General features: G+C 43.9%; 1 protein-coding gene across 1 annotated transcript; it reads left to right on the top strand.

The window, feature by feature from the left end:
* Window positions 1-3765: 3765 nt before the first annotated feature.
* Window positions 3766-15493, top strand: DHCR24 (24-dehydrocholesterol reductase). Its single transcript, XM_081915835.1, has 9 exons — window positions 3766-4258; window positions 6464-6619; window positions 8734-8839; window positions 9067-9185; window positions 9273-9536; window positions 10382-10525; window positions 11480-11677; window positions 11824-12002; window positions 12439-15493. Exons 1-9 carry the CDS (start codon window positions 4028-4030, stop codon window positions 12590-12592), a joined length of 1551 nt encoding a protein of 516 aa, XP_081771961.1. The 5' UTR covers window positions 3766-4027; the 3' UTR covers window positions 12593-15493.
* The last annotated feature ends 298 nt before the right edge of the window (window positions 15494-15791 follow it).

The raw sequence follows: 15791 nt of genomic DNA, 5'->3' as shown, positions 1-15791 counted from the left end.
CAGACAACTTCTTGTTTTCTTCACAAAGGCATTTAAGCAGCCCACAAAGAGGCAATATAAAGACTTCACATCTCCCCAGCCTGCAGAAATGGCTTAAAAGCAGAGCTTTGGGAATGGGCAAAGATACCAGGTTCCAACAAGCAGCAACCATATCTGTCTACTCATAAATTAGGTTTCCGTTCTTCAACTGTAGATCTATCTCTTTCGCTGCTAGTAGAAGAGTCCCTTTAAAGTCAAGGCCAAAGAGACACCAGCATCTACATTCCTCATGGACAGTCCCTTGCCAGGTATGACTTGGTTTATTCTGTGCCAGAATGCTGATATCTATTATATGGTAAACTTTCCAGTAGTCAGAGTATGAGCCAAATTTCATCTTAACCATTTGTTGACATGCTGATACCTCCATGTTGAAAGATATATAAATGCTCCTCACCCCATGTGTGAGAATGTGAGGTTCAATTGTGTATATCTATCTAGCAATCTGAAGAGAAATGAGGGTATGTAGCAATTTGGAGTAGCCATTGTAGATATGAACTTTATGTAATTCAGCATATGTTCTTGTACATGCATTTGGCAGTATCTCACAGCCGGTGCACTATTGAGGAATGAAGTAGGCCTCCCTTCTCTAAAAACTTCTCAGCCTGGAGAAGAGGAGACTGAGAGGAGATATGATAGCCATCTTCCAGTATCAAAAAAGCTGTCACGTGGAAGTTGAAGCAAGCTTGTTTTCTCCTGCTCTGGAGAGTAGGACTCAAACCAATGGATTCAAGTTAAAGGAAATGAGTTTCCAAGTAAACAGCAGGCAGGAAGAACTTTCTGACAATAAGAGCTGTTCGACAGTACTGTAGAATGGACTCCCTCAGGAGGGTGTGGACTCTCCTTCATTGGAAGTTTTTAAGTGGAGGTTGGATGGACAACTGTCATGGATGCTTTAGTTGAGATTCCTGCACAACGGAGGGTTGGACTAGGTGACTCTTGGGGTCCCATCCACCTTTTCGATTCTCTGATTCTATGTATACACAAACACATTATACTGTACTGTGGTACCTCGGGTTACAGACGCTTCAGGTTACAGACTCCGCTAACCCAGAAATAGTACCTCGGGTTAAGAACTTTGCTTCAGGATGAGAACAGAAATCGTGCTCCGGCGGCACGGCAGCAGCAGGAGGCCCCATTAGCTAAAGTGGTGCTTCAGGTTAAGAACAGTTTCAAGTTAAGAACGGACCTCCAGAACGAATTAAGTTCTTAACCCGAGGTACCAATGTATTACAAAAAACTATCAGTGGTGCTAGATCAACGTTTAGCAAAATTGTGTTTTTAAGACTTACAGAATATAGAAGGTTGGACACAATTTAGCAGATATTTGATGGTAAGCTACTTGATTCTCACAACAAGGTCAATGCAGGGTTCATCTGACTGTAAGAGCTGGGATATAATTTTTTTCAAAGATGCTAAAAGAAATATTGAATACATGAAGAATTTTAAGACTGCTGTCTGGTATAGTGAAATCAAACCAGACCATGAAAGGGCCACCTATCTATCAAAATTTACTCCGCCCCTCCCCCTGTTCCAGACATGCTTTTACCTAGTTTGGATTCCAAGCCATGCCTATTGATGTTTAGATATGGTTGTAGATTTTCTAATAGACTAGCAAAGGATAGTTTGGGCTTATGCAGAAAGGCCAAATTGATGATGTGATGCATTGTATCTTGTACCATCCATTATATAATTATCCAGTGCTTATGTTTATTCTTCCCTTTCAGGCTTTCTTACAAGGCCAGATGATTTTAACTTTGATAACTTTATCTGAATCTCCTATTTTCATTTCTGTGTTTTAATGGGATTGTTTTATTGCGTGTTTTAATGATGGATGTTTATCTTCTAATGTTTCAATGGATAGGTCAGCTGGCTAGAGCATGGTGCTCATAATGCCACGGTTGAAGGTTCAATCACAATAAAGGACAGCTGCATGGATGGACTAGATGATCCTCAGGGTCCCTTTCAACTCTACAATTGTTTTATTCTATGCCGCTCAGTTGCATCCATACATAGATGAAAACCTGCTCGATTGCAGGAAGCCTTTTGCAAAATTTGGTTGTATATTAACAGATGTCCAAACAACTTTCCAAAATATATAAAAGTAGTTAATTATGGATTTTTGTTTTAATGTTTTGTAACTGGTTATTTAGAACTGCTTAGAAGAATGTTTTGGCATTAACTGTATGCATGCAGAGCTTTTTGTTACAATACTCACAGAAACAGAAAACAAGCACCTCTCTTTTTGCTGCCCATGGCACCCACAACATGCTTACCAAGATATGAGAACTGGTACATCATTTATTTTATTTTATTTTTAGAAGAACACAGTATGTTTGTATCTTGCTGTGTGTGCAAACTTTCAAAAGTTGCAGTTCCCCACCTGCAATCTAGGGGGTACTGTTACAGAGAATACCAAGAATTCTGCAAACTCACTCATCCCTCTCCTTCTGCTGATTATTATTAATTTATTCAATTTATATAACACCCTTTATCCAAAGATCCAAGGGCGGAATACAACACTACAAACATAATTTAAGCAGAACAACAACAACATAACACACAGCATAACAATACGCAGCATCATAATAAAACGAGCATAACAATAATGTGTAGGATTGAGTTCTGCTTTCACAAAGAGCTCTCTGTTTAGCAAGCAACGTGATTCAGAACTTGGACACGGCTTCTAACATGGCGAACGCTCAGAGGCTGCAGATGGTTCGCCTCGTGCCGCGGCACTGTGCCCCGGACAAAGGGGGCAGGATTACAACGTTCCAGGCGAGGTGCCACCAGGCAGCACGTGGCCTGAAAGGATGCCCCCCTGGTGCTCCTCCAGACCCTGGCTGCCGTTTCACCCCAGCGTGCCAACTACATTTCCGAGCCCACAGAACTGTATCTGCGTGTGCAAGCAAGGCAGAGCAAGGCAGGGGAAAGTCTCCCTTGGCACGCGAGTTGTCCCATGAGCAGAGGAGGAGGCACATTTGCCAAAATACTTAAGCGCAATCCTATACCGATCAACTCTCAGGTGTGTAAAGGATTGCAACGTTATTTCCCTCTCCTATGTTTCGGTATACGAGCAAGAGGCCTCTTTGTTCTGACTGCAATTTAGGACGGGCATTCCGCCGTTGCATGGCTTGCAGGGAACAACCTTCCACAGTACCAGAGACGGGTTCGTCAGTTCACGAACAGAACCGGGGGTTGGGTCCTCCATACAAAAAAAAAGCATGCCTTGCAGCGTCATCCCCCCCCCTCCCAAGGCGAGAGCACCCAGCCTGCATGCCTGCCTAGGGCGGGGAGGCGGCGCGCGGCGCTCGCTCTGCTAACTGGCCTCGTGCTGCTCCGAGGCACCCGGCCGGTACGGGTGTTTAGCTCCTCGCCCCCCCGAGCCAGCCAATCCCGCCACTCGGCGCCTGATCCGATCCAAACGGCGCCACCCCATTGGTTGGACGCCGTCCCTCTCCTCACCGCCGAGGAGCCCGACCGGCCAACCAGGAGGGAGGTGGGCTGCGCTTCGAGTCGGGCCGGGGGCGGAGCGCCGGGTGTCAAGCGCCGAACGTTGGCTCGGTTGGGGCTGTGCAGGGGAGCGCAAGGAACGGTCGACTCGCGAGCTGGGGGTGACGCCGGTCCGCGAGCGGGTGTGACACGGTCGTGGGGAAGGCGCGCGCGTGTCCCCGACGCGGTTCTTCTGAACCTGGGTCTCCAAACATACTCTGTAAAGAGACTTGCCCGCCTTGCTTTGCACAGGGCGGCGGCGCTGCTAAGACGGTGCTGACCGTTGTACGTGGGAAGAGGCGGCGGAGGGTAGCGGGGTCTCGGGGGTTGTTGGAACAGGTGGCTGCTAGGTGAGCCACCTGGGGACTGAAGAGGCCGGCTGTGCAAAACAAGTTGTGGCGCCTTGTTGGGTGCTGCGGGAGTCGAGCGGATCCGATTAGGAGAACGACTTGGGTTGTTAGGCGCGTTGCGTGTGAGTGAGTGCCGGCGAGGGTTGGCGATGGGTCCTCTGCTGTCTCTCGGGGTCGGGCTTCTGCTGCTCATCCTGTGGGCCCGCTACAAGGGGCTCGGGTACGTGCTGGTCCACCACCGCTGGATCTTCGTCTGCCTCTTCTTGCTGCCCCTCTCCGTGCTCTTCGACATCTACTACCAGTTCCGCGCCTGGATGGTGCAGAAGATGCACAGCGCGCCCCGGCAGCACAACCTGCGTGTTCGCAACATCCAGGAGCAGGTGAGAAGGGCGGGCGGATGGGGAAAGTCCCCCCAAAAGGGTTTACAAGTTGGAAGAAGCGCAGGCTGTTCAGTTTTCCTAGTAAGACTCCTGGTGTTCCCGGCCTTCCTTCCCTGGAGCAGAGGTTTTCAAGCATGGAAGTTGGCCAGAGGTTTGAATGAGGTCTAAATAGAAGTCTTGAGTTGCAGATCAGGACTACTCACAGCAACCATTGAGTCTGGTGTCCCCCCCTTTTTTTAGCAGTTTTGTGATATTGCTGATATTGGAAATTTTTCTCATACAAAAACTCAGAGGAGACAATTATGTTGTTGCCCTGTTACTTTGGGTTGCATCTCTGGCTGCACCCTTGGACCAAAGCAGGGATGGGAAACCTCTGGCCCTCCAGATGATGTTGGACTACAACTACCATCATCCCAGCTATTGGCTTTGCTAGCTGAGGCTGATGTGATTTGGAGTCAGTTTCCCCGTTCCTGACCAATCAGCTGTGGGCCTGTAGCAGTGATACAGTGCTAAATTAATATCTTATTTACTTATATACCATGTAATGCTAGAGTAGGTTTCTGAGCAGTTTAGAAAATATTTAAAAACCCAGCCATTAAAATACACTAGAAAATAGTACCATTAAAATTAAAAGGTGGGAAAATCAGATGATGCTCATCTAAGTGGGTTGCCCCAGATGAAGATATCAAGGGACACATCTTGCAAACAGGTGTGTTTTCAGAAACCGGCAGATGGTCAATATAAGTAGTGATGTATTTCAGCAGAGAAGGCATTCCATTACTGTTACACAAACCAATTGTAAGTGGAAGGAAAGGTGCTGCAAGAAAGCAGTGCCAGTATTTGGCACATTATTGCTCTCTAGACAGTATCTTCTTCATAGAATCATAGCATTGTAGAGTTGGAAAAGACCACAAGGGACACCTAGTCTTCAGTGGTCCTCTTGTTTATGGATAACAGGCATAAACATTAGTGGAGTTCATATGTGGCTTGCGTAGGTATGTGCCTGATGCTAGGGAAACCATAAATCAGGAACATTCAAATTGCAGAGAGCCTATTCTGTGCCATGTGTCTCCCTGACAGGTAATTATTATTATTATTATTATTATTATTATTATTATTATTATTATTTATACCCCGCCCTCCCCAGCCAAGGCCGGGCTCAGAGCGGCTTACAAGCAATAATAAAAACAAGTTGAATGATTACAACATTATACCAAACAAGCCTTTACTCTTTCGTTCCTGTTGATGAAAATAGCAACTTCCTGTGTAGAAAGGTTACAGCACTTGGAGCTTTTTAGTGTAGAGAAAGGCCATTAAGAGGAGACATGCTAGAGCTAGAAGAACACGGTGCACACCAATGGCACTGTATAATCATCATCGTGGGGTTCATTAGCATGAGATACTTTAACCTCACACTGCAGTTTTCTGCTCATCACAGTGCAAACAAGGCCAGACTGGCCTGTGCTGTCATGCTTTTCAGATAGTAGAGTGTGTTCACATTACCACTTTAAAGCTCAGTGAAGTCCCTTCCGCTGCCCCAGTGAATTTTGCAGCACAGTTCATTCTGTCCCCCCTCCCCAGCTTTTCACATCAACATGGCTCCACTAGTGTAAGATTTGTATCTGTTTGTGTACACACTAGAGTGCATTGGCAGGCAGTGACACCTTTTCCCTATGTAGAAGTGTTCACACCTTGGCTGGAGATGAATTGCGAATGGCTTAAGGACTCTCAATCAGTGTGAAGCTAGTTTGGGGAGAAACTCATAAAACAGTAGTGTAACAAAGTCCAGGATGCATTTGCACCGGAATGGCAGTGAGCACAGTGGGAGCCCTAGTAGGCTCTTCTTCTGTCTTAATTGCAATACCAATGCAAATTTTAAAACCTTTTGTGTTAAAGGTACTATCTTGAGAACAGGCAGAAAAACCATTAAGTGGTCCACCAAGACCCTCAAGAATTTTCAAGTAATCTGGGGGAGGGGGAGTTCAGGAACTGTTGGCTTAGGTTTTCTAAATTAAGCAGTATATAAATTTTGTTAAGTAAATGTTTGCTTTCAGTTGCCCCATTATATTTAATGGGACTTCCAGGGAAGTGTACATAGGATTCTTCTAGTCAGAATCAGTTTTCTCAGATGCAGATCTGTTTACTTGCAAAAACAACATCAAGTTGTTATATATAAGGTGTTAAATTAATCTTTCTTTCTTGCAGGTACGAGAATGGAAAAAAGAAGGGCTAAAAACATATATGTGCACAGGACGTCCTGGCTGGCTTACAGTGTCTCTTCGTGTTGGAAAGTACAAGAAGACGCTTAAGAATATAACAATCAACTTGATGGATGTTCTGGAAGTGGACACTGAGAGAATGGTAAGCTTGGAATTGATCCTTCTATTTAAGTGATGAGCTTTTGTTCAAGGGATGTGGCCATGGCTGAACATCATTGAGCCTGATGGTTTCTGTGCTTTCTGGTCCTCTTTGAGGTGCCTGACCAAGGATGAAGCGCATGATTTCGAAGCGGAAGAATCAGACCTTGGGACACAGGACCTCTGGTGTGGCAGTACTACTGAAGATGTTTCCCCACTAGCTGGTGTCTTCAGAATTGCTATCTTTTGCTCACTCTGTCTTAGTAGCAGGCAGTGGGCAGCAGCACATACCTGACCTCATGTCACTCCAGCTTACTGCAAGAGGCCAGGTTGGCGCAGTGCAAACTCGTTGGTGGAACCAATCTGGCACTCCTTGCACCTTCCTGTCTCCCTCCCAGTAATATGTAGTAACACCAGTGACGGAAGGGCAAGTAAATGCTGCCATTCCACTGACCACTACTTCTCTGTGTTTATGGAGAGTTGCCTACGCATCTTAGATGCGGAAACTACTCACCTACAGTGCCTTCATCTTGGCAGGATTCAAGCTCTGCTTGTTTCTCCTCATCCATTTCACCACTGCATCTAAGTACTATCCCAGGGACTGTACAGCCTCTCCCACTTCAGATGTTACGGAGACAGAGCTGAGTTTCATCAGCATACTGATGGCACCTTACCCCAAAACTCATAATGACCGATCCCAATAGCCTCATGTAGATATTACCGTATTTTTTGCTCAATAGGACGCACCAGACGATAGGACGCACCTAGTTTGGGGGGGAGGAAACAAGGGGGGGGGATTCTGAATCCCAGAAGCCAGAACAGCAAGAGGGATCTGGCTTCTGGGATAGCCTCTTGCTGTTCTGGCTCCTGGGATAGCCAGTGGGATAGCTGGTCTAGCTTTGATCGAAGCCTCCGCAGGGCACGGGGAGCTTCGCGGGGCCATCCAAAAGTCAGAATAGCTAGAGGGAGCGCTGCCATGCAGCCTGCATTCGCTCCATAAGACGCACACACATTTTCCCTTAATTTTTAGAAGGGAAAAAGTGCGTCTTATAGAGCGAAAAATATGCATTGCATAGCATTGGAGATACCTGTAAGATAGTACGCTGTGGCAAGTTCATAATGTAGCCACCAAGGGGTTGGAAGGCACTCTCAGTGCTACTCTCTGGACTCAGTTCCAAAGGTAGGGTTGGAACCACTGCAAAATGCATTTATTATTATTAAAGAAGGAGATCAATGTAGATAACTGCTTGATTGTGAAAGAAATGAAACCTGCCATTTCTGTATGCTAATTGAAGGATGAGGCTTCTGTTCATGGGAAGTTGGCTTACACAACTCTGCCTAGCAAGTGGAAGGTACAATAGCCAGGAACAGAGGCATGACCCTACACTTTGTTCATGCACTAGTATATATGTTTGTGATAAACAGTGCAGACAGGAGTTTCTTGGGCCAAATTTTCAAGTTTTTGGTGCAACCTTAGCTGCCTTGTCTGCTGCAGAAAGTACTGTTGTGCTGCTCAGTCTTAAAGCATTAATGCTACGGGTTTCCTAGTTGTAATTTGCCTAATTACAGTGGTGCCCCGCAAGACAAATGCCTCGCAAGACGGAAAACCCGCTAGACGAAAGGGTTTTCCGTTTTGGAGGTGCTTCGCAAAACGAATTTCCTATGGGCTTGCTTTGCAAGACGAAAATGTCTTGCGAGTTCCTGCGGGGTTTTTTTCCTCCCCCCCCCTTTTTCCCAAGCCGCTAAGCCGCTTATTGGCTGATCCGCTAAGCCGCTTAACAGCTGATCCGCTAATCCGCTAATAGCGCTAATCCACTAAGCCGCTAATGGGCTTGCTTCGCAAGACGAAAAAACCGCAAGACGAAGAGACTCGCGGAACGGATTCTTTTCGTCTTGCGAGGCACCACTGTACATCCAGGATAGGCAAGCATGATTGCAACACTAACCTGTTTAAAGTATTTCTTTTCCACTGTATTTCCTGATTCACAAAGACCGAGGTAACTTTTAAGGTGTGCACCAAATGATGGGGCAGAGTGCATTTCTGTGTTATTGCTTTGGCATCAGATTTGTATTGATGGCGGCATTCAGTCTTGGCATATAAAATGTGTTCTTCCTTAGGTTGTCCGTGTGGAACCCTTGGTCACAATGGGACAATTAACAGCACACCTCAACCCCATAGGCTGGACTATTCCAGTGGTACCAGAACTTGATGACCTTACTGTAGGTGAGAGGTCTTGGGATTTGTAAAATATAACTACAACTCTTAAATTTTTCAATACAGTTCCACTTAGCAATTAAAAGCAAATTATTTTTATACTTTTCTGTGATGCATAAGATCTAATGCTCACTGTATGATTCCCAAGCTGTGAAAATTCACTTGTTATTTAAGTAAGTCCTCTGGAAAATGAAAATACAATTCATGTGATTGTTGTGCAATGATCTCTTGTTCAGGTGGTTTGATCATGGGGACTGGTATTGAATCGTCCTCCCACATCTATGGACTGTTTCAGCATTCCTGCGTGGCCTATGAACTTGTTCTTGCTGATGGGAGCCATGTGAGATGTACACCGGTAAGATAACATTCTAATTTGCTGTGGTTTGTGACATTATACCTGCTCTGTATCTGTATGCGCCTTAGTGTTGCGTGCTTTTTGCAGGAGGAGAACTCAGACCTATTTTATGCAGTTCCTTGGTCTTGTGGCACACTGGGCTTCCTGGTGGCAGCAGAAATAAAAATGATCCCAGCGAAAAAATATGTGAAGCTGCATTATGAGCCTGTGAGAGGACTGAAGACAATCTGCAAGAGATTTGCTGAAGAATCTGAGAAGAAAGAAAACCATTTTGTGGAGGGTCTGGTTTATTCTTTAGAAGAAGCTGTCATAATGACCGGAGTTTTGACCAATGAAGCTGATCATAGTAAGGTAACAACATTGATTCTTTCACTTCTTCAGGTAAATAGGACACCGGCGGGGGGAGAACTAGCCAAACTTGCCTCTGAAAACCAATCTCTGCACTTTGTTGATTCTAAAGTTAAGAGAGCCCATCTGCAGTACAGGCTTCCTTTAGTTTTTATGGTATTTTTAATGCCATAGCTTCCCCTAGAGAACAGTAGTTCATTGAGAGTGTTGCGAATTCTTTTTTGGAGCTCAGCCTCACTTACAGAACAGTAGTTCCCATGGTTCTCTGGATGGAGGAGTGACTGTTAAACTAGTTTAACAAAATACTGGGCAGATCAATTCCATGAGTGGAATGTCTTGCACATAATTAATCTGGTGGGAGAGGTCATTCTACAAAACTATTTCTCCCACAGGCCTGGGGCAAACCAATCTGCCTGATAGAAGTGCACAGAATTGGCCTGTAGGCAGTTCTTACCTACAAAAAAAATTGCCAGTGTTGATTGCATACAGACATTTGCCTGTAAATGATGTACATTGCATGACTTGACATCAAGGATAGACAGTGTGTCACCCTACAGACGTTGTTGGACTGAACTGCCAGTCGGCCCCAGCCATTGCTGGCCAATGCTTTAGGGGTGGAGGGAATTGTAGTGCAGCAACATCTGGAGCAGCAACCCTCATAGCGACCCTTGATCAACACAACCTGTTGTTGGTGTTTCTTTGGCAACTTAACAGTTGCAGAAATGTGCTGAACATTAAAAGAACTTGTATTCAATTGCAGCTGTAATTAGAGTCACGTTATGAAACTTTGTCTTCAGGCAAAGTAGCTTTTGTGCTGGTGTGTTCATTGTGTTTCTGTTTATGTTAAGATCAACAGAATTGGGTACTACTACAAGCCATGGTTTTTCAAGCATGTGGAGAACTATCTAAAGGCTAACGAGACGGGAACGGAATATATCCCTGCAAGGCAATACTATCACAGGCATACACGGAGCATATTCTGGGAGCTCCAGGTAAGGTTCCAGTTTGTGCCATATTTGCTGTCAGTCAAGCCCACAGACACATCCTTATCAATTCAACCCTCTCTCTGGTAATGATAAACCTAGTTAGCGAAATAGCTGACTAGGCCAAACTTCTTCCCCATATTATATATCAGGATAGGAACTAGATCTGACGAGCTGACGTGTCCCAGTTCCCATGGGCCAGTTTGACAGCTGCCTACCTATTGGTTGCCTGATATCAGTTGATCAGCGGCTAGGGCAAAAAAAAAAATTCCTTTGCCCACGCCCTTCAATTTCAAGCCACAGGAGCAAAAGGTAGGCATTTCCCCTCAGGGCTTGTCGTAAGCACCAATGTGAGCCAACTGGAAAAATGGTTGCGGTCATTCCCCAGACTGAAAAGCATCATATTGCTGCAGCTCACTGCACAGAAGATCCTGCCAATGTTATGTGGGATTAGTCGCTACTTAGCTAAATCCATATGTGCTGTAGTTTTATTTTATTTTATTGTATGTACTAATTAGTGCCACTAGTAATTGTAATCGACTTGATTTTTGTAAACTGCATACAGTGGTACCTTGGGTTACATACGCCTCAGGTTATATACGCTTCAGGTTACAGACTCCGCTAACCTTGGGTTAAGAACTTTGTTTCAGGATGAGAACAGAAATCGTGCGGCGGCGGCGCGGCAGCAGCAGCAGCAGGAGGCTCCATTAGCTAAAGTGGTGCTTCAGGTTAAGAACAGTTTCAGGTTAAGAACAGACCTCTGGAACGAATTAAGTACTTAACCCGAGGTACCACTGTACAGGTTTTATTTCAATCAAGCAGCATGTGAATTTTGTTAAAATAAATGAATGATGAAAAAGAGTTGAGGTGATGTTTTTTAAGGCAGACAGTTATTTCTGAAGTCTGCAATCCAGATTTGAAATGCGTAGCTTTCTCACAACATGCATTTGGTCTGTTTTCTAGGATATCATCCCATTTGGCAATAACCCTGTTTTCCGCTACCTGTTTGGTTGGATGGTTCCTCCTAAAATCTCCCTCTTAAAACTGACCCAAGGAGAAGCAATTCGGAAGCTCTATGAGCAGCATCACGTTGTACAAGACATGATGGTCCCCATGAAAAGCCTTGAGCAATGTCTTGAAACCTTCCACAGTGACATCAAAGTAAGAGCATCTTTCCTACCTTCTAGGTTGTTCTTAGTAGCAGTAGTTAAACAAAACATGTCTCAACTACAGGATTCAGAAGGGCTGGGTAGTGGCTCCCATGTATTGCTTTGTCGTGATTTTTTTTGTTCTTCCGTTGTCTCTAGGTTTATCCTCTGTGGCTCTGCCCCTTCATCTTGCCCAATAACCCTGGCATGATCCACCCAAAAGGAGATGAAGCAGAGCTCTATGTGGACGTGGGAGCCTACGGAGAGCCCAAAACAAAATACTTCGAAGCTAAGGCTTCCACCAGGCAAATAGAAAAGTTTGTAAGGAGTGTTCATGGGTAAGGGTCTAAGTCCCGAAAGGGCATTCTCTCATGTTGTTAGGAGAACTCTCTTGCAGTTACCTTTTCAGCTTGCTGCATGGCGATGTTGCAAAAACAAAAAGAATTTTAACTTAATTTTTTATTGGTCAGGGTTTTTAAGGATCCTTTTTACCTGAAGGCATATATTATTTAACAAAAACGTGCTTCATTATAAGCTGCTATGACAGACTTCCCTTTTGGAGCTATTGGGCAGTCTGAAGTGTTTTCTGTTCTAAAATTCAGAATTGGTTTCATGGGGTTCTATTGGAGTACTGGGGACTAGACAAAAGGGTTCCTTTAGGATAAGATCTGAACGTTTGTGCTTGCAAAATAGCCTGCTCTAAGAAATGAGCAATAGTTTCTGCGGCCTTCTGATGCAACAATTTTAAGATCTGTTTTTCGTTCTTCCTTTTAGTTTTCAGATGTTGTATGCTGATTGCTATATGACCCGTGAGGAATTCTGGGAAATGTTTGATGGCTCGCTGTACCACAAGCTGAGGAAGCAACTTCATTGTAACGATGCTTTTCCAGAGGTGTATGATAAAATCTGCAAATCTGCAAGACATTAAATCGGATTCACCTGAGCAAGAAATTGGGTGAAGCTGGATTTTACAATAACTAATTGCTCTGTCCTTAACGAAAGCATGTTGTTGCTGTCCCAAAGACTTCAAGCATATTTGTGATTTAAGAGATATAAACTCCTGCCTTTATATGAAAAAAAAATCTACACTTAATAATCTTATAGCTTAGAAATGGAAATTCCTATAAAGTTTAATTATAGGTTTGCTATAGATCTTTTAGTGGTTTCCTGTAGAAAAATGGGAAAAATCTGAGTTTTGAGGATGCTAGAACTGCAGTCTAGCTAGCAATTGCCAGTGGGAGTTTGATAGGAGCTTCACTACTACAAATGTAATGGGATGGGATCCTGTAATTTAGAACATCACCTCTACGCGAGGGTAGTGCCAAATACCTGCCAAATGAGACTGCCTTTAAATTACGTCACTGTTGCCTATACCATATCACTAAGCTTTCCCAGGATTTCCATTTGAATTGTTAAAAGTAACCATGCATTAGATTCCCAGTTGTAGACCTGTCTGTCTGAAAGCGTTGGAAGTTATGGTTTTCAGGCAATTTGAATTGTTCAGCCTCTCTCTTTTACTTTGAATTACATTTTTCTTTAGTTGTGTCCATCAAGGTTTCTTTGATGCAGGGGAAGACTTGCTGGTATGCACTGTGGAGGGATTTATGCATTTTTCTTTCCTGTTTATAAATGATGTTGCTTTTGTCTGTTCTCCCTCTTGCCCCCAGTTCTACAAGTCTTCAGTGCAAACTGCCACTGGATGGCCTTTGTTTGTTTGTTTTCCTGTGTTGCTTTTTGGTATCGCTGCTGCTGCTACAAGATACAGAATATGCTATGATTATCTGTTTTTTGGGTAACAAACACTGGATTAGCAGTTTAAATGGATTGTCAGAAATGCAAGATTGGCCTCATTTTTCATAATACACGGAGAAGATCAACACTGATCAGACACTGAGCAAAGTGGTTTCATTTTGTTGCCTAACTAATTTAGGCTTTATTTTGTTTTTGAAATGTGTAGCAAATTATGGGTTTTGTGTGGTAGATGATGCACATAACTTTAGTTTGAAAGGCAGTATTCACCATGGGTATCTTTTATTTTTAGGAAGTTTTTATTTTTATTTTTAGTGCCTTAATCAACTGGAAGAGACCTGGATCATTTTAGCCATCCTATTTTTTTAGACTTCATTAGTGTTTGGAAATGCGGGTGGGTTAGGAATAGATATCCAGATTTTTAAAATGTCGGAACATGCGCCCCACATGTAGATGAAAGGAAACTTAAGCTTTTGTATGATGTAACTCAATCCTATGCACATTTACCCACAAGTCCCACTTTCAGTAAGCCTTAAGAGAGCCACGTACATCCAGAAGCCAAACTTGCACGCAGCCAGCCTTGTAGGAGGACGGATACCATTTCTTCATCCTCTTTACCCTCATCCTGCCCAACAAAAGGCAGAGGGTTTGGAAGAAGCAGAGCTGTCCTTCTGCCTAAATCTGTCAGCGAGAGAGATCTGTTGCCACCTGTCAAGCCCTCCAAAGTGCTTGCTCAAAAGGTGGGTGACAGATACAGCTGGTGATATTCAGCAGAAACCTGGGGTTGAGAGACCAACACATGATCAACTGGATCCTGATCCATCCCAGCTGCTGGCAGCCACAGGCCCGAACTAGGCCACCAGCCCAGCCTGGGAGCTGTTCTAGTGAGGGGGAATTTTGCCCCCTGCTTCTTCCACACTGGCTGGTGTGTTGTCAGTAGGGCTGTGGAAGTAGCAGTGGCTACAATTCATTAAACCTAGCCTTAGTGGTCCAGGGGTTTGGGTTGCACACTAGTGAGAGAGGAGCGGGCCTCAACTTTACTTTTATGTGTGCCCCCCTCTTCCATACATTCTGATTAATGTTAAAATGTTAACATGGCTGTTTTCTTTTTCACAATTCTACAAGCTAGTGGTTTTTCTGTTAGGGTAAAGCTTCTGCACTGAAGCAATAAGCCCCCAACGCCTCTAACATCAATGCTTCCTAAAAACTTAATGTAATAGCAATAGGTTAAGTTTAGCTGGGGCTATAAACTTCCCCATAATAAAACTCGCTTCACATCTGTAATCAGTTTTACAGGGGTTAAGTGGGTTTGGGTTTCTTCTTTCTTCTTTCCTTTTCATTTCACCAAGTTTAACCAAAATCTGATCCAAAGACTAGCCAAGACTCAAAAATTCTCACGTGGAATTATTTATCTGAACATAGGGAGAAATGTTCGGCTTGGTGAGACAATATGAAAACATCTTACTGTCTGTGGGGTTTTATTTATGACCAGCTGATGGTTTTATTTATTGGAAGAGAATAAACAAGAGCATATTTTAGCTACTCAGTAATGCACATGCATCTGATAACTATTCCTTGATGAGGGAAAGACCTGCTTACACTGCTGTAGCGCATCTGAAAACCATTCTCGTAATGTTTGTGAGAGTAGGAAGTGGCAGTAGCAGTAAAAAGCCACTGTAGCTGTGCCAGATTGTTGGGCATAGGTTGAATCCAGAAAGAGACTGAGAGTTGACAGCGCAATCCATGCTTGCCATTATTTATCTGTGCAGGAATGAGTTTTAAAGGCATTGGGGGGGGGGGGAGTGCCAGAGTCTGTAATCTGTAGAGTATGTCTTTGTGTCGCACACGGTTCTGTTTCTCATCACAGGCTGTATCTGCAAGTGTGTTTGTCCTCTTGCTACAACCATAGTGAAAAAGAGTCCCAACCACTCAGATGTCCTAATTTTATACCAGCAGCCACAGTGTACTTATGTTGCAACTGTCAGCTGTTTTGTACTGCTGCTCTCGGGCAGAACTTGTGCTACCACCATAAAAAAAATATGCTATTTTGATGTGACTGAATAAAATGGTGTTGAGAAGATCTTTGCTGCACGCCTCTATTATCTCAAGTCACTTTGAATGGAAGACACATTGGAAATGTCATTTATTGGGCAGAACTCTTTGAAAACTTTCAAGTAGGTCTTCATAGAAGCTGGGTTCAGGAGCTTTTTGAAGTGCTCATAGGATTTTTGAAGCTATCAAAATTCAATCTTTAGCTTTTTCCTAGACTTAACTGTTATTTCTAATCCTGGGATCACATCCATATTTATAGAATATGTTGTATTGCATCCTTAAAAAAAAAAAAATTATGGCTCCATTAGACTATAAAATGTCTCAAA

The sequence above is a fragment of the Podarcis melisellensis genome (assembly GCF_964234715.1).
Source record: "Podarcis melisellensis genome assembly, chromosome: 6".
In the NCBI taxonomy this organism is placed as follows: domain Eukaryota; kingdom Metazoa; phylum Chordata; class Lepidosauria; order Squamata; family Lacertidae; genus Podarcis; species Podarcis melisellensis.
Note: the sequence above shows the minus strand (reverse complement) of the source record. Positions and strands in the feature narration are given on the sequence as shown.